General features: G+C 38.5%; 1 protein-coding gene across 1 annotated transcript in view; it reads left to right on the top strand.

Moving 5' to 3' along the window:
* The window catches only part of LOC132560165 (zonadhesin-like), a 66,202-nt gene that overhangs the window by 11,006 nt on the left and 35,203 nt on the right, over positions 1-19,993 (top strand). The window contains exons 4-7 of the mRNA XM_060224820.1: positions 3,375-3,588; positions 8,920-9,168; positions 16,927-17,028; positions 17,761-18,005. Coding sequence (XP_060080803.1) covers positions 3,375-3,588; positions 8,920-9,168; positions 16,927-17,028; positions 17,761-18,005 — 810 coding nt within the window. The remainder of the gene's footprint in view (positions 1-3,374; positions 3,589-8,919; positions 9,169-16,926; positions 17,029-17,760; positions 18,006-19,993) is intronic.

The following is a 19,993-nucleotide window of genomic DNA, read 5'->3' as shown; positions in this document are numbered from 1 at the left end:
ATGTGTTATATCCGTATATTGCGAATCGTCACAATGACAATGTATTGCGTCTAAAACGTCACGAATGCTTTGGCTGGTACTGATCACGGTATAAAAATTATATATTCTATGTCATGCTATATTTTCAATGTTACATACTTATTTATGGTAAGCTTATCTTAAAAAGTATTGATAACGTTAATAGTATAAATACGTTTCTCGAGTTACATAACAAAATACTCTTTCATGAAATTCATACGAAAAACATCAGGAAAATTCAAACTCAAATTCCATAAAACTAGGGCCAAATATGAACAAAAATATAGATTCACTCGAGGACTCCTGAAAAAGTACAAGGAGAATAAGACCAGGTGTTTAATCAGAGTAAGCGTTTTCTGTTTCATCGACGACAACCGCCATGCAAACCTTGGTCAATCCAAGATAATAATGTCACGTTTACAACAACGAAACCAACAGGCATTATATACATCAAGCTCTAAAAATTCTCAAAGTCTTATAACTTATAAGATTGGTCAATTCAATATTTCACAATCACTCGCGTCTATACAGACGGCAATTCATTAGTAATGGAACAAACCCGCCTTTTACATCACGTATTCAAATATTGGTATACAAATTGATAGCACATATAAAAAACAGTCTTTCCTCAGCAACAACGCTCATGTGCGTGTTAAGCATATCATTTAGCATGTTAGGTTTCAAAAGACGGTATTGTTTGTGACGAATTTCACATGCATTTCCCCCTGAAGTATTGCATAATAGATTGAAAGTCATTACATTAACCGTTGCCAATGTGTAGATATTACAGTTGGTCACGCAACAGCTATGTAAGAGATTCGTTGTTCTATTTCGTATACATATATCTATGCATGGGTGGTCTGTGTGGACAGCGCTGTGGATTACACAACGATTCTCTTAGCTACAGTCACTTCTACACAACAATTTTTTGAGCTACACTGACTTTTACACATTTCTGTAAGCTACTATGTTGTCAACACAACACTTGCCTGAACTAAACTGACTCCTACGCAACAATTCTCCGAGCTACAATGACTCCTACACAGCGTTCTCTGAGCTACACTGACTCCTACACAGCATTCTCTGAGCTACACTGACTCCTACACAGCATTCTCTGAGCTACACTGACTCCTACACAACACTTCTCTGAGCTACACTGACTCCTACACAACACTTCTCTGAGCTACACTGACTCCTACACAGCATTCTCTGAGCTACACTGACTCCTACACAGCGTTCTCTGAGCTACACTGACTCCTACACAGCATTCTCTGAGCTACACTGACTCCTACACAGCATTCTCTGAGCTACACTGACTCCTACACAACACTTCTCTGAGCTACACTGACTCCTACACAACACTTCTCTGAGCTACACTGACTCCTACACAGCATTCTCTGAGCTACACTGACTCCTACACAGCATTCTCTGAGCTACACTGACTCCTACACAACACTTCTCTGAGCTACACTGACTCCTTCACAACGTTCTCTGATCTACACTGACTCCTACACACCACTTCTCCGAGCTACACTGACTCCTACACATCCATTCTCTGAGCTACACTGACACATACACAGCGTTCTCTAAGTTACAGTGTTTTCTACACAACATTTCTCTGATCTACACTGACTCCTACACAACACTTCCCTGAGCTACATTGACTCCTACACAGTGTTCTCTGAGCTACACGGATTCATACACAGCCGTTCTCCGAGCTGCACTGACTCCTACACAGCATTCTCTGAGCTACACTGACTCCTACACAACACTTCTCTGAGCTACACTGACTCCTACACTACCATACTCTGAGCTACACTGACTCCTACACAACACTTCTCTGAGCTACACTGACTCCTACACAACACTTCTCTGAGCTACACTGACTCCTACACAACACTTCTCTGAGCTACACTGACTCCTACACAACACTTCTCTGAGCTACACTGACTCCTACACTACCATACTCTGAGCTACACTGACTCCTACACAACACTTCTCTGAGCTACACTGACTCCTACACAGCGTTCTCTGAGCTACACTGACTCCTACACTACCATTCTCTGAGCTACACTGACTCCTACACAACACTTCTCTGAGCTACACTGACTCCTACACAACACTTCTCTGAGCTACACTGACTCCTACACAACACTTCTCTGAGCTACACTGACTCCTACACAACACTTCTCTGAGCTACACTGACTCCTACACAACACTTCTCTGAGCTACACTGACTCCTACACTACCATTCTCTGAGCTACACTGACTCCTACATAACAATTCTCTGAGCTACATTGACTCTTACACAACAATTCTCTGAGCTACACTGACTCCTACACAACCATTCTCTGAGCTACACTGACTCCTACACAACACTTCTCTGAGCTACACTGACTCCTACACAGCGGTCTCTGAGCTGCACTGACTTTTACACACAAAAATTCTCTGAGTTACAGTGGTTTTCTTCACAACAATTCTGTGGGCTACTGTGTTTTCTACACTGCTATTCTCTGAGCTAGAGTGACTTCTGAACAACTTTTCTGCCATTGTAATCACAGTTGTTCATGTTTTAAAGACAAAATAAAAATGATGATAATAAAAGCACGGAATGGATATCTACGCGTTCAGTAACAGTCTGTCGTCTCTGAAACTCCAAATCAATATTTCTATATCTTCTTAAACTAAAGCTTTTCCCAACACTTCGCCGCTTTGACAAATTATCTTCTTCACTCTATTGACCGTCTTCTTATTTCAAGCGGCGAAAGAGAGAGGCTTGAGGAGCTCCCAATATTTCTCTCCGAACTAAATGTAAAAATATATGTATATACTGTGATGGATACTGACAGTCTATCCTGTCGCTTGTCGTCCGCCATGCTATACTGCCGTGCTATGGCCATGAGGCTATACAATTGTAACTAATTAGGCTCAGGTGGATGCTACTCAGATTCGTTCTCACTGGTCAATAGCTATATAATTAGTTTTACGTAGTTTACATCTAACAGATGTGGTTACATTCATGTCGGCACTAAAAATCATCAGATTTTATTGTCGTGATAGGAGAAAAGGGTTGCGTGCGTTCCTCGAACCGTTGCCAGGTCAAAAAACTGTACATGCATTTTTCAAACGCATGTTTGAGAGAGAAAAAGAACAGGTGTGTTGATTAAATTTACCTGTCTAAATGTTTCTGGCATTTATCTTCTATATTCCACATTGCATACAAAGCCCTTGGATTCCAATTTTCACTTAAATGGCATGTCAGCTACTTACACCATTAAATCTTACCTTTTATCATCAGAACGTTTGTTCTGGTGATTACTTGCTGAAGTAGGCGTATGACTGGATATCAGGATTAGAAGGAACTGGTCGGTGAGGGCTGGAATGGAGTTCAGGACAAGACGGAGTTAATCGGTGAGGGCCGAAGTGGTTTTCAAGACAAGAAGGAACTGGTCGGTGAGGGCTGGAATGGAGTTCAGGACAAGACGGAGTTAATCTGTGAGGGCCGAAGTGGTTTTCAAGACCAGAAGGAAGTGGTCGGTGAGGGCTGGAATGGAGTTCAGGACAAGACGAGTTAGTCGGTGAGGGTAAGACCAGAAGGAACTGGTCGGTGAGGGCTGGAATGGAGTTCAGGACAAGACGAAGTAAGTCGGTAAGGGTCGAAGTGGTTTTCAAGACCAGAAGGAACTGGTCGGTAAGGGCCGGAGTAAAGATTAGGACAAGGGTAACTGGTCGATGAGGGAAGACCTGGCCCCGAGGACAAGAAGGAACTGGTCGGAGAGGACCGGACTGGAGAACAGGACAAGAATGAACTGGTCGGAGAGGACCGGAGTAGAATTCGGGACCAGAAGGAAATAGTCGGTGAGGGCTGGAGTGGAGATAGGACAAGAGTTAACGTGTCGATGAGGGAAGAGCTGGAGATAAGGACAAGAAATAAATGGTCGGACAGGGCCTGAGTGCAGTTCAGGTCAAGAAGGAACTGATCGGAGAGGGCCGGAAGGAAGTTCAGGTCAAGAAGGAACTGGCTGGTTAAGACAGGAAAGATGATCAGAACAAGAAAGGACTGGTCGATGAGGACCGGGATAGAATTTAGGACGAGAAGGAACTATTCAGTGAGGGCCGGACTGGAGATCAGGACAAGAAGGAACCTGTCGGAGAGGACCAGAGTGGAATTCGGGACAAGAAGGAACTGGTCGGAGATCGACGGAGCGAACATTATGGTGTGGGATGGTATTACAACACATGGAGGGACTCCATTGGTTAGTGGATGGCAGCTTGACCATTGTGCGCAACTACTGCGAAGTTATGCGTTATCGCATTAAACAGTTTATCAGTTATTGCCTGAATAACATTATTTTGCAGCAGGACAACAGACGGCCACATATTGCTTAAGCATATCTAAAGCAGCAGAACATCAACTTACTACCTTGGCTACTTTGTGACCAGATTTGTCTCCAATCTCACATACGGGTATTTCAGGTGAAATGGACCCAAGATGTTGTCATAATATGACATAGTTTCTTTGTAATTTTTCTCTTTCACCCTGCCCGCGTGGAACGTTTGTAAGTTTCCTTTAAACGTCATCGCCTGCAGGGTCCGCTGATTGGGATCACAACTATTCGAGTTATCCAGGAACTGCGCTTTTCTTTATTTTATACCATAGATTCATCGTTTTAGATGTTGTCATTTAAGCTATTTCCGATAAGAATTTGTCATCAATTTTTCGAACACGTACTATTCAGAACTGTCTGAATTAAGCTGATATTCCATCCTTAGTGCATGACAGCCGGTTACCACTTCCACCGTATTTTAGTATCTACCAATGATGCCTTCAATCATTCTCCGTCCTGGTGTCATTAGACATCAATCTTTCCCTCCGTCAAAAGTCAATGGTGCCATCAATCTTTTCACCGTTAGGTGCCGATGGTGCCGTCAACCTTTTTTCCCGCCCTGGTGCCAATGGCGCCCTCAGTCTTTTCTTTACCTTGGTGTCAATCGTTATATCTAGTTTCTGTTATCAGACAGGCCTTTTGATAGCCCGTTGTGGCGTATTTCACTTCTCATCTTAAAAAAAAAACTTATATTGAGTGTTACTGTGACTGCTGGTCATTCTATTAAAATTCTCCGTCTTTCTCCTTCTCTCCATCTTTCCCAGATTATTGTATATTCTGAATAAAAAATTGTCAGGATGGCTATTTCTATATCTATTGGATCAAAAATCATAAAAAAAAACAAGAAAACGTCTTCACAATTTCTTATGAACAGTTTAAACGTGCTGCTACTAATGTTCATTGGAACAGCAGTATCCGGCCAAAATTAACAAAATTCATTTAAGTCATTTACATATAAAATCGTTCAAAAGACACACTAGTTAATATCACCTATTAATATGATTTAGATAAGGTGCAGTAGAGTCACACAGCGAACTTAACAGCATCATACAGTTGTTTCTCACATTTGAGACTTGTCTATGCTGCGTTGAAATCCAAAGTTCACTAAAAGTCAACCAAACATATGTACACAAGGACAAAAATGCTTTTTACATTACGTGTATTGTAGTATATAATGTAGAGCAGGAAATAAACATTATCACAATATAGTGGTGCTTCATTTATCTATACACTCAGACATTTTCTCTAAATAGGGAATCATAATAAGCATTTCTTATGCTGTGCCTTTATATCCGTTTTAACACACATTCTTCATTACTACTGATTACCACACCTATATCGCCACGTCGTCCGGATGATACAGAAGCGTTGATAGACACTCGTTGTTGATTGGCGACACGGTGTCTGTACAGATAACACAGTTCAACATTAACATGGATTATTGAAAGGAGCTTCTCGATCTTATGTTTTTAATAACTCATATATTACTTTTATTAAAGGCGACGTTCTCACGCTAAACTGCAAGTGCCCGACTAATGTCGACGAAGTACATAGAATTAAGGCATACAAAACACCTGGTATGATACACAATACACTTCATAGTGCTACTTATCCTTTGTAAATATCAAGGACAGGATTTATAACACATCCCTTCTTTTTTGATGGTATCTTCCATAAAATCGCTGTTTCACTATCGTTTCCTTTGTATCAATTTATGACCTATCAAACAGAATACTATGTAAAACCAATTAGGTAAACCTTTCCTCGCGACCTCACTCGCATTTCATTTCTCATTAAAGTTTCCGCTGTAGACTCGAATATTCGTACCTGTTGATCCAAATGCATTGCAGTAAAACGCGGAGACATTGGGATTTACTTTCTATTCCTACAGTCGTTCTCAATACTTTTGTATCATTGCGCCGATCGAGCGTTAAACCCCTTTAAACGGCAAATAAAGAAACTACTCCATGCTAAATGTTCATTACATTCATTATTATAATTGGCCTGACGCAAACGCGCGCAATGTTCAGAGAAAAAAACTCTGTGGTCTGGCAGGTGATCGAATTCATAAACCATTTTAAGTCTGATAGGTGAATTAAATATCGGTCGCCCACATGAAAAGGCGAGTTCGGTATCCGTTGTATCTGTTGAACATCCAAATAGGACGTTATAAACACTCAAGGCTGTCCACCTTCCATAGATTTATTTTCAGTTTAACTTAAAGCCGGCCTCCCATAGGTAATTGCAAATTAAAAACAGTTGGAATGGATAATGACTGATAATCAGATAACATGATATAGCTTGATTCAAAAACACCATAATCTTTCCTGCCATGGCTTTTGAAAAAAATGAGCAAAAAATAAAAGAAAGAAAAAGGTCAACGTATTCATAATCCAAACTGAAATTCAATAAAATCAAGGCAAAATATGAAAAAAAAGAAAAAATATAAGACCAGGTGTTCCGGAAGAGTAAGCGTCTTCTACTACATCCGACATAAGGTTTTGCTCAATTCAAATAAGCGATGTTACATTCTCAAATAACAACAAGGTATACAACAACGGAACCAACGGGCAGACGAAGGACTAGAATCAAACACGTCCAGCTTTATATCGCACAAGTAGAATATTTCGCTATAATATTTCTATGACATTCCCATAATTTTCATAAACTTGCATCTTTTGAAACCCTGTGTTAAGATTTTGTCCTTCAGTTGACGACATAACGCAAAAACTCAACATCCGCTATGTATTTCCAATATTATAATCGTAATTATGTAGGCTGACATTTTCCTATCTATGGTGATTGAGATTGTCTGATCAATGTTCAAGTTAAGCTGAAATTGTCTTAGCAATGCAAGTCGATATTGTCTTAGCGATGAATGCTGAAATTATTTTCCCAACGTAGGCTGATATTGTCTTATAAATTTTGACTGAAATTGTTTTACCAATGGAGACTGAGACAGTCTTTCCACTATAAGCTATAATTGTTTTACCAACGGAGGCTGAGAGAATCTTACCACTATAAGCTGAAATTGTTTTACCAATGGAGGCTGAGAGAGTCTTACCACTATAAGCTATAATTGTTTTACCAACGGAGGCTGAGAGAGTCTACCACTATAAGCTATAATTGTTTTACCAATGGAGGCTGAGAGAGTCTTACCACTATAAGTTATAATTGTTTGAACAATGGAGACTGAGAGAGTCTTACCACTATAATCTATAATTGTTTGACCAATGGAGACTGAGAGAATCTTACCACTATAAGCTATAATTGTTTTACCAATGGAGACTGAGAGAATCTTACCACTATAAGCTATAATTGTTTTACCAATGGAGGCTGAGACAATCTTACCACTCTAAGCTGAAATTGTTTTACTACGTATGCCGAAATTGTCGTACCAATTGTTTTACCAGTGTAGGCCGAGATGGGTTAAGCAATGTAGACTGTGTTTTTCTTACCTATGCTGCTGATTGTCTTACTGACATACACAGATTGTGTTACTGATGTAGTCTCGCCTCCATAAAGTGAGAAGACTAGGAAAGACCATTCTGAAAATCGCTTGTTACACGATCGATTAAAACTGACTTTGCATAACTTTGGAGTCATGTAATTTGCCGAATATCTTAAAAGCTTTTCTAGAATTCTAGATTTCTTATGATCCGTATTCAAGAAAAAACGTGAAACATCGAACTGACATTTCTAGTTATTGGATCAATTTATCCGTGATAAAGACACTGTGTTGACAGCTGGTAAAATCTCTGGTGAGCCTTGGTGTTATACGGTTTATTGACAACAAACAGATAAGCCCCATCATTAGTAATGGGAGGGATGTTATGTATGTTTTATTAGATCTGGCTGATTATTAAAAGCAATTTGATCTGTTTCATTCTGCTGTGCGCCGATAAAAATGAAGTGATTGGCCATAATCTCTCTATGTAAAGCAACTAACGTCAGCGCTTTTATCAGGTTGTGACCTCGATGATTTTCACCAGAGCCAAATACTTCCATCTTTCTGACGAAAAACAATTAAAGTCTGCTAATATAGACTTTAAAGTTTTGTGTGAACACGACTTGCCAACAGATATGATTGTCATTTTCGGAGTAGTCCAGAGGACACCGAATTGATAGTCTTAACAATAGACATTTTTTTCGAAATGGAACTAACACATTTTTGTTTTTTATTATTATTATCATTATTTGCTTATTTTAAGATATCTTTAAGAGGATTTCTTTACTGAAGTAAAAGAAAACTTGCATCATTTCTGCTCTAATTCTTTTCATCTAAAACCAAACATGAAAAAGTAGATATCTTCCTACGTGGATCCAAAATACTTTTTTTTTTAATTTACGAAAATCTGAAATGCTAAATCGATAAGAATGCAAGTACGATTTGTTTGTTTTTAATAAACTGATAACTTCACTCCCAAAAACACATACAGTAAGAAATAACACAGGTTTTGTGGGTGGAGGGGGAGGGGGGGGGGGTCTTGAAAGTGTTATTTTATTTTCACAGCGTGCGCTTTACTTTCAGCTGAGACGCAGACATGCGCCATTATACGCTGCGGGGACAAAGAGTCCAAACGACACGAATGCCGGCCTGGACTCGGAAGTGTGGCTGTCTTCTCGATGTCACTGATGAGGGATCTGTCCCAGGGTGCATGTCAACAGGATGTGACGTACGGTCCAACGTCTCATGGTGCTGTCTGGGTTGACAAAGGGTGTGATGGTCAGTTTCAAGTCTGTTACGCCACCACAGGAGAAGGTTGGTTTCCCTTATATATTCATCAGGTCATAGAGATACTGAATCAATTAAATTTAAATTCAACTTCAGTTTATTTTCTCCAATTCACCAACAGATGAAAATTGGTATCCACACAATCTATCCAGAATTACTAATACGCCATAATGTCATACATTGACACTTGCTATGGTTGATTAGATAGAACATAAATAATTTTTATTTTGGTAATAAAAGCTTCCACATGACCTCGTCTACAAAAACATCATTTCATATTGAATTAAATCTTCAAAATAACTACTTCATAGCAACTGAATACAGGACACTTAACCAGTTTTGATCAACTTGTTTTTTTTCATTGTAATACCTTTAATATACGAAAACATATTGCACACCAAAATGGTATATTTTGCTGTTGTATGGTTTGCATTAGATATGTATCGTTTTTGTTGGTACCGTTTGTGTATTGCAATAGAAAGTGTGCCATGTGGCGTAAGGGTAGGGATAGGGTTAGGTTGAGATGGAAGAATCGACGTACACTCTCGGAGCTGTTTTCCCAGGAATCTGAGAAACGGACCGTCCTGTGCTATTATCATTGTGTTATTGGTCAAGAAACTTTACCCCGATTTCTCTGGACGGTATGTGATAGTCCCCGTTCAGTTAGGTAGCTACCATCCATTACCGGGAGTCAGGGTGATTAATTCGGCTAATAAATATTGGTAGACGTGTAAACAGACACTTTGTCCTGCTTATTTCTTGGTATTGTACTGTAATATAGCTTGTTTATTAAGTGATATTGCTTGTTTGATTAGATCTTGACAGTTGTGTCTTCTATTGAAGGGATTCTGTTGCGATTTCTGGCGCCGTTGGCTATACCAATTCGCAGATTATATTCTGCCTGTCAAACATACACTGTAATGATATTGGAACACAAAGATAATTAGATCCAACGTAATCGATAGAGTAAATTAAATCACCATGCTGTGGCTGATCAAGGTTTTTTTGTATTTCGTAATGAGTTGTTGTGAGCCAGACCTTAATCTCGGCTCGGCTACTGTCCATAGTAAACATGTTCAAAGCGCCAAAGAGATAGCCGACGCCGAGACAAAGTCAATAAGCTTTTGTTTATCCGCACAAATCTGTCGATCTATAGCCCTGGGACGTCTTACTTTAATAGTTTTTTATGGGGTTTTTTCCGAAAGAGAAAGCAGTTAAATGGTGAAACATATACAGCATATTACATATGTTCTCCACTCAGATTTTCTGTCAGATGCTGTTTTAAAGGTTGTTTCTAACTGATATACACGAAATGTTATGTAAATAATACTAGTCATAGCGAAGATTATCTTGAATATTTTTAGTAATCTTAGTAATTTTGATGAGCACGATTAGAAGGTCCGCACGGGTAGACTTTGTATAAATATTGACGAAATTCATTCTTATTTTTATTTATTATTATTAATTATTATATATCTTATTTGCAACATACTGCGAAATAGTGAGTACAAATGCTGACAGAAATAACTTTACAACCGGACATGTTCTTACAGAAACCGAGACATGAAAGGTCTTGGAGAGAGCTATTAAGTTGCAATGTATTGATTGTAACGGAGAATATATATAGAACTCGAGACTAAAGTCAATGATATTGTTCGACAACTGCATAAAATGTTCTGCAAACAAACTTTGCGCAGCGCACGCTATCTTGCTGACAAACCACTTCAAAGTTACTTGAAAAGGTAAACGTGAAAGTTAGAAGAACATATGGAAACGGGTGACGGGACAAATATGAGAAACATCTTCTATCAAGCAGCACAGACAAATGTTGAAGAGAAAAACTCACTTTGAACAAGATCATTTAGAAAACTCCTGCTCGGCGAAATAAACAAGAGATTCACAGCTCAATCATTTCTCGATTCACTCTGGGCAGTAGAAATGAATTAAACATTGATTGATATTTCCTGTGTAAAGAGTCTTAGGAGGAAGGCTACGAACCTGAAATGTAATGCTTCGGAATACTATCCTGTGGTGTGATGTTTCGACCTTCCATCACTATTTTAATGTTTCGACCAATCATCCTGTGATTTGATGCCTTGTCCTGCCATCCTCAGCTGTGATTCCTCGATCCTGTGTTTTGCTTATTCTACCTACCCTGTGCTTTATCATCATGTCTTGTGACTTTTAGACCAAGTTGTGACTGTGAAAATTGCATTACTTACACATTTCTTCACTGAAAATAATTACATTCGTTCGAAAAGGCTTCTGTACATTAGTATTCTCGCGAAGGGCAAACAATATGTGGGAAATGGCTGGTAACGTCTGAGAACAAATCAACTTTTCGTAGTGCTAAATGGACAATATACTGTTTTCAAAAACGTGCAGACAAGACCTTACGAGGAAATGAAAAGCTGTGTGTTGTGCTAATTTCATTATAAATCTTTCTGTAGGGGGCACCGCGGTGTCCAAACGAGTCAACTTTTTTGTTAAAAAGTTTTTGTTTTTTAATTTTGCAAAGAAAATAAACACTTTTGTTTATTCTATGTATTGTCTGAATTTTCAATTTTAAGATAAGACTGTTTCATAATGTATTTATATAAGGCAATGATCAAACTACCCGCGAGTATACACAAAGTTAATGTAAAAATCAAGGACATTTCATTTTGATGAATATGGTGTTATATCAACATAGAAGAAAAATACTGACCTCGTGCTTTGCTTCCGGTTAATCTTTTCTACCAGGTTGATATAACACCATAATAACCGAATCAAATATCCCCAATCGATACTAACGAGTTTTCATTCATATAGCTAACGATATGGTGTTAAAATCAATGCCGCATAATGCATATCTATGAAAGCCACTAACTAGACTCACGTTGATATTTTTATATTGTTGCACCACGGCAGATTACTGATTCCATCATAACGACACCGAGTCATGTCTTCCTGAATTTCTTAGGAGGCGTCTACATTCTTTTTATCTTCCACCACGCCATTACATGGACAGTCGTATAGAAAATATTCTTTGTCTTGATTTCATTGTTAGATCGATGACAACCTTGTTCTTGTTATATTTAAAACACACTCCATGAGACTTAGCATAAATCACCAATTTATTTGAGCATGTAGGGGATTAACTTTGTGTGGCTGATTCTGAAATCGTAGAAAACTGTTTAGTGTCATTGATGGGCGTAAACAATTTAGACAAGAGGCCCATGGGTCTAAACGGTCACCTGAGTGAACTCGCAGACTGAAACAATTGGAATGAATGTGTGACAAAGGGAAGAGAAAACAAGGAACGCTATTTACACAGGGACAGAAATTTTACTTTCAAACATCATCCGACCATGAATACAAGTATTTGAATCTACAACGGACGACAATGGACAAGGGGGTATCGCAATAGACTTAGTCTCGGTGACCGGTGAACAGTTAGGAGCGAAATAGTACACCCGAGCTTGTAACATTCAGGTAATTTTTTTAGAACGACAACTATCGTTTGACATAATCAACGTCGGACAGACAAGAAAACGAAACATAATAATCAGACGACCGTTTGGTTCATTGGTAACCCTCCAGCTAGCCAAAACCCCTAGAACTGCGACATTTATCAATCAGTAGTGACGAATGGAAAATTGTACACTGGGATAACAGGGTTAGAAAAATCCACTCGTCAGCTCGTCTAGACGAGTCAAAGATACTTGCGGGCGAGTGATTTGTTTCAGCTAATTGTCCGGCGGGCGAGTGAAATTTGTAATTCTGACTATTGAATATTCCATAATAAATGACGTTTATCAACTTGAACATTCTTAAAACTAATTTAAATCCACCGATAGCCGATCAAATACATCGATGTAGTATCCTTGTTTAGGCCTACACCACGTGTCAAGACTCAGGCTGATCCAGACTACGCGAAAACCTATTACGTCACCACACATGTTGTAAACAAGGTTGTTTTGTGTACGTAGTTAATGTCAAAAAGTCGATGTTCTCGCTTGCGTTAACAGTGAATTAAAAATGAGTAAAACAATAAAAGCAAGTGTTGAGTTCAAACATTTGATATAGAAATTGATAATATAATTTGTGTTCCTTGAATTATGTTTTGATGTCTTTTTTTCTTCGGGTGAGTGAATATTGGATTCGGGCAAGTGAATTTCAAGTTTCACTTGCCCGACAGACGAGTAGCTGAAAATATTTTTTTCTAGCCCTGGATAATGTAACAGCACTTTTGACATCGACAGCTTAAATAAAGTATCCCTCACACATATGTTACTACTGTTTTCAACAACACATGTATAAGATCCGCTCTCTTTGAAGAGCTACTCTACACACAGCTTATGTATAGTAGTACATCAATAGAAGGCTCTGTCACATAATTAGACTAGAAGCACAGCCATTCGAGACCTTCGCAATCAAATAACGAACATCTAAATGTGATTATGGATTAAAGTTCCTTCTGTACTTCGCGAGCTTTTTCATGAAAATAAATAAATGTGGTATCCCATCTGCTACCTGTTTCCTTACTACGTCATCACACCAGGCTTAATTTCTCGAAACTGTCACCCCTTGTTGGTCATATGTGTAGTGATATACCGTTTAGGGGATCGTTACCGTTTCTCTGTAACTGACGATTCGAGATTACCATCTCTACCTGCTAATCCATTTCACGTCTTACCAGAAGGGATGTACAATCATTTTAAAAAGTTTCAAAATAGGAAGAACAAAACTATGAATTGATTGAATACATTTCGATGTATGACCGAAAATCACAGCTTCTAATGCAAAACAGAACAAACCAAAGAAGAAATACACGATGAACGAAATCATAATAAATGATCGTGTTTCTGATTGGCAACATCTTTGTCGAGTTTGGCATACCTATGAGAACCAACAGCGCCCCTCTGTTTGCTGACGTGTAATTACGCTTTTCAGGTGTGTTGTTGATGTCTTCTTGTCTTTAAATAACAAGAAATTATTTTACCACGTCCATCGTATATATCCATTAGGAAAATCAAAGATACGACAGACTCATCTCCATCAGCTGCTTATCTCAACCTTTTCCCACAAGAAAACCAACATGAAATACTGTCCACCGACCGATATAAAAAGCGTGATGATTTCAATATCCTTATTGTTTTCACATGTTGCATTTGATTCGATATTCAATAGCTTTCTCCCATTATAACGATTTTCGTGTAAGAAATCGTCAACTGACGGACAGGTAGGTTGATGAAAATTATGGGAAAGTTTTACAGTCGTCAAAGTAATGTTACTGAGAAATAGTCAATGAAACTTGACATGCCTGATGCTCTTTAGTTTGTCTGTTGGCTCCGTTTGAGAACGTGACATTACTTGCTCAGATCAATCAAGATTTGCATAGCGGGTGTCGTCGATGAAGCAGAAGATGTTTACACTTCCGGAACACCTGGCTTATTCTTCTTGTATTTTTTCAAGAGGCACCTTGTACATCTTTCTTTTATTCAAAATTTCTGCCAGGATTATATTTTTAATTTCAGTTTGAATTATGATTATGTTGGCATGTTGACATTTTCTAATTACTTTGAAAATCTGTTAACTGAGTAAATTAACATGTTATTTACATCGACAATATTCAAGAGTTCATTTATTAAGTATATAGAGAAAATATTACTGATCAGCAACATGCTCTGAGGTATTGGTAAATTTTGCAATATACATATATACTATACAACCTGTTTTCCGGCAAATACGAGGATTAGACCACAGAAAGTGATATTTCCCGCGGTCTTCAAGTGCCGGAAATCACTTGTGAAGATTGATAAATCGTTTTACAGAAAATGTCACTGTTTCGTGGAAATCCAACCCGTCAGTTCTTGTCGACTTATCATCAAGAAAAACTGTAGCGACTTCTTTCCTCATCTTTGTTAACAAAACTCTAGAATGGATTATTGAATTCAGCGCTTCCAAGACGTCTCTCATGTAAAATCGTTCAAAATGAGTTTATACTAGCGAAGAACTTTCAATGTTCCGGAACAAATGTGTGATCTTTCGAGCGATTTCAGATGTTTCGCGTTCAGTGATTGGCTGTTAATGCTGCTGTAGTATACAATCATGGCTCTAAATTATTGATATACTTTTTTAAAAAAAAAAGTGTGACGTAAAGAACGGATTACTTCCCAAGAACCTGTCAACTGGAAAAAAAATCTCACGTCTTCTCGCGTGACATCTTCGCTTTAGAACTTCTCTTGTCAGGACATCCGATTAAATCACACTCATTAATACTTGTGAACAGCGTGATCGTTGCCCTGTTACAGTGCTTTGATGGCGATGACAAGTGCGGACAGTGATTAAAATGCCCGAGAGGAGGGCACAAGGAGCAGATGACAAGGAGCAGAGGGTCATATAGCAGAGATTTGAAGGAAAGAGTGGGTGACAAGGCCGCGGAATATTTAGATTTTATCATTGGGCTTTACTACAAAAAAAAAACACGATGATAGTGAATGCTGGCGATCTTACTGCTTCATGAATGTAAAAAAATATATTTGTCTGAATTCTGCGAACATTTTTTGTCTGATTAAACCATTGAGCACAAGGGACAATCATCGATATCTATAAAGGTATGCTCATAATCATAATCGAGGTTAAACTGGTGTGTCATTACGATCATTAATTTGTATTGTGGTTTTATTGTCCATATTTCGTGGTCAGTTAGTGGGCGTTATAAAAAGTAGGCGTTATTGTACTCAATAAAGCTGAGGACATCCATCCTTGGTGAAGGCATGCTGTTATTTGTGTACACTCTCAAACTTTCCATGTAAACATCGTGAAACAATGTCTTAGTACCAGGCCCATGGATCTTAGAATTTCGTCACATAGAGCTGTTACAGAATGACAGTCAATTATACTTAATCAAGCATAAGGTTCCGCTGAAAACATTACACTCGATACATTCTCTACCTCTTTAGAAACGCTTTCATCCAGACCTTAATTTGAAACGTCCTCTACAGTTAACATACATTGCTATCTGAATCGGCGATAGACCTTCGGGAAAAATAAATAACCCAAAAAACCTAGTGACAAGATCAAATGTCAAATCAATTGTTAAAACTTAATATAAAAAATGTTGCTTCGTGCTCCCTCACCATCCTACGCTACCCTTTATGATAGCACACGTCCTATCCCACGCTACCCCATATGATAGCACATGTCCCATCCCACGCTACTCCTTATGATAGCACACGTCCCATCCCACGCTACCCCTTATGATAGCACACGTCCCATCCCACGCTACCCCTTATGATAGCACACGTCCTATCCCACGCTACCCCTTATGATAGCACACGTCCCATCCCACGCTACTCCTTATGATAGCACACGTCCCATCCCACGCCACTCCTTATGATAGCACACGTCCCATCCCACGCTACTCCTTATGATAGCACACGTCCCATCCCACGCTACTCCTTATGATAGCACACGTCCCATCCCACGCTACCCCTTATGATAGCACACGTCCTTCTTGTATTTATTCGGTAAATACACTTCATCGCGTTACATTTGATATATTCAAATTTATTAGATTATTGAACATGAAAAACGTTTGATAATGTATAAAGGAAAACAGAAATAACACATCTGTCTACCGGAAGTGATTGTTCTCGCAGTTTCACATCAGAAGTATTCAATGTTAGGAATTACAACTTTTTCGATAAGTGAATTTCCCCGATTTCTTAGATATGTAGAAATATTACCATTGCTTATGTAGATAATCTTCGATGACGTTCCTTTTTATACTTCCTGTAGGACTCAACTGTGACAAAGGGTGTGGGGTAAATGCTGTATGTGTTGAGGGAAAGTGTCACTGCAGCAAGGGTTTCTATGGTAACCCGTACGTCAAGTGTGAAGGTAAGGTGTATAGTTGTCCCTTTGCCTAACGATACTTAGTAAACATTTTGCATTGAAACAAGCCTCATTTCCATTAAAACCCGCTTCTGTCTTAGAACAATGTCACTTACATAATTAATCCTCACACACGTTATGTCCCGTGTGCATGTGTCTCATTTACTGCTCACCATACAAAGGAGTGTTAGGGCGCTGGTATCAGGGTACCAGCCGCCATAGATCTAGTATTATGCATCACGCTTACCCTTCAGGAACACAGGGTCATTCTTCTTTTCCTATAGTGTCTACGTTAATATATATTTTTGTTAATAATTTACCATCTTTTCGTCGATTCTGCGTTTCTGACTTTTGTAAACATATCTGTATTTTCTTGTTGATATTTTACAACGTTTACAATAGGGAAAATTCTCATTAAGCATTATTTTTTTCAAACGTTTCCCGAAAAAGTTGAATACCAGATTAGCATCTGATACATTTTGAAACACTCCTATTGTTTGTGATTAGCATTTTTATCTGTTTTTATCGACGACAGAAATACATAATGTTGCTTGCGTAGATACGAGCGAAATTAAGCAACACGAATTCTCAGATTCGATATATGTATTGGTCTCACTCGTTGATAATATTGAATAAAATTATAATACACCTGAGGCTTGTTTTTGTGTCAACGCTGAACTAATTATAAATTATCGCTGATTAACTTGTCTTAATTTTTAGTTTACTTTTTTATTTCAGATGTGTGCACGTGCGCTGCCTACGGGGACCCCCACTTGCGGTTATACGACAAACAAAAGATAACTGTAAACGGTCCTTGTCGATACACCCTAACAAAATACGGAAACGAGAGCGACAAATGTGCCTTTAATATCGAGCTCAAAAACGAGCAGAGGGGTACCAGGAAGAACGTGGCCTACACGCGATCTGTGCACGTGATGGTTAACGGGTTCGTTATTGACCTCATAAAGGACAAAGAAGTACTTGTGAGTACTTGGATATGGTTTGCGACGGACTTTTTTCTCGGGCTTTTCTTTCATAATTCATTTTTAATTTTTATACAGAAGAGCGCGACGGAGCTCACCTAATTGTGACAGTTGTCCCAGTCATACTTAACACTCATAGTGTATGTTTTAAGTTACACAATTAATAATATTTAATTGCTAAACTTGCTTTAATGATGACAGAATGTATGACATTTATTTTTCACTGATGCAATTACCCCTATCGAATGTGTGAAGTCTACACAACTTCTGATCCTTACAATACCACGAGAAATCCTACAGAAAGTATAATTAACACGGTTATTCAAGGTCATTGTCCTTCTCACTTATCTAGCAAGCTTCCTGTTGGTGAGTGACATTCCACAATACTAGACAAGCTTACTACTTTGTCTGATACACCAATCTTAACAAAGATTCCTTCCTTCCTTCTTCTTCTACCCTATAGAATCACTTCCCATTAATGCAAAACAGAATTCAATCTTAAGAATGAACGCCATTACCTTAACACAAGAAGACACCATCAAATCCATCACTCTCGGCCGAGAATAAAATTCGATTCTCTCGACAGTCATTTGTAAACATGTAAAACACTTGGTTGCCAGTCCCTGGTGTACCTGGTCGTTTGGGAAAGAGAGAGTTTTCATTATTGGAGGAAACTGGAGTAGCCGTGGAAAACCCAACATGATTGGGTCACCATGATCGTGTTGGTGACCGCATACCCTTTTACGTCCGTTCAAGGAATCGAATTTCGAACGTCTAGGTGAAAGGCAACTGCGTTACCACTGCGCAACCCGCCCTATCAGTCAGATGATGACTTGCACGAAAATCGTGATAATGGGAACAGGCCCTTTGATATCAATCAACTGTGACATGTAAATATCATAGGTTGGAGATGCATTAATATTGCTATCCAGAAATGGAAAATTTACACTATGAAAGTTGAAATCTGGTGGATATATATGATGAACGTGGTCAATTAATTTTTCTTATTTTAAGACAAGACGTCATCAGTATATCTGAAGGTGAAATTAAACAACTTGGTAAGGTTTTTGTGACCTGTTTTGATAAGCTCTTCAATAAATTTAGCTTCGCATGAAAACAAAAAACAAGTCAGCTAAAGGAGGCGCGCAGTTGGTTCCCATAGGTATGCCAATAGTCTGTTGGAAGATCTTACCACCAAAGTCGACGAAGATGTTTACAACCAGAAACTTGATCATTTTTATGATTTTGTACTCCGTATATTTCTCTTTTGATTTGGACATATACTTTATGTTATACGCTTCAGTATAAGTTCACAACCAAATGTTTATACCGTCGTTCACCTTTCTAGGAGAAAAAAGCTCTCATAACAAGAAAACGAAGGCGTTTCTTCAGTTTAGAATGAGGTATGGTGGTGTACAGCATGGAAAAATCAAATGTTCTTATAGAAGTTTTTTTAGAAGAGTAGCCAAAAAGCCCTTTTGAGTTCATCGAAATCCACTTCTGGAGTAAACAGTATCACAATAAGACTGTAACTTTATAGTACCTAGAATGGTGGTTGATAGTTTAGACAAAGAATTGGTTGAGCAGTTAGACTTTTGTTTAAATGGATCCTCAAGTTAATGATCGATAATCCATATCTAAATGATTTCGAACGAGTATGTCAATGCTGTCCTATCGCTTCTTCACAACCCTCTAAATGGGACGGGGGGGATTCCAACTAAGGTGTATCAAATAAACTTTTAACCGGCATAATGCAGATAATATGATCTATTGACTGAGGCTTTATACCGCGTTCTAAAATGAAAGAGAGTATAGTATAGATAGTACTCATTTTACAAGTTTTTATACCGATAATGGCAACATATATTCGGGTTGCGGATGAATATGCCAAAGGGCATGTTCAGGGCATGTTCAGACGCCTTGTGGATTTTCTTTTTAAGAGACGTGAAAAAATAAAACTCAAAAATACATAACAGTATTTAAATAAT

Source organism: Ylistrum balloti, unplaced genomic scaffold (assembly GCF_031769215.1).
Source record: "Ylistrum balloti isolate Yb309-2 unplaced genomic scaffold, AGI_CSIRO_Ybal_v1 Utg369666, whole genome shotgun sequence".
NCBI classification, from domain to species: Eukaryota; Metazoa; Mollusca; class Bivalvia; order Pectinida; family Pectinidae; genus Ylistrum; species Ylistrum balloti.
The sequence above is the reverse complement of the archived record's forward strand: the minus strand, read 5'-3'. Positions and strand labels throughout refer to the sequence as shown.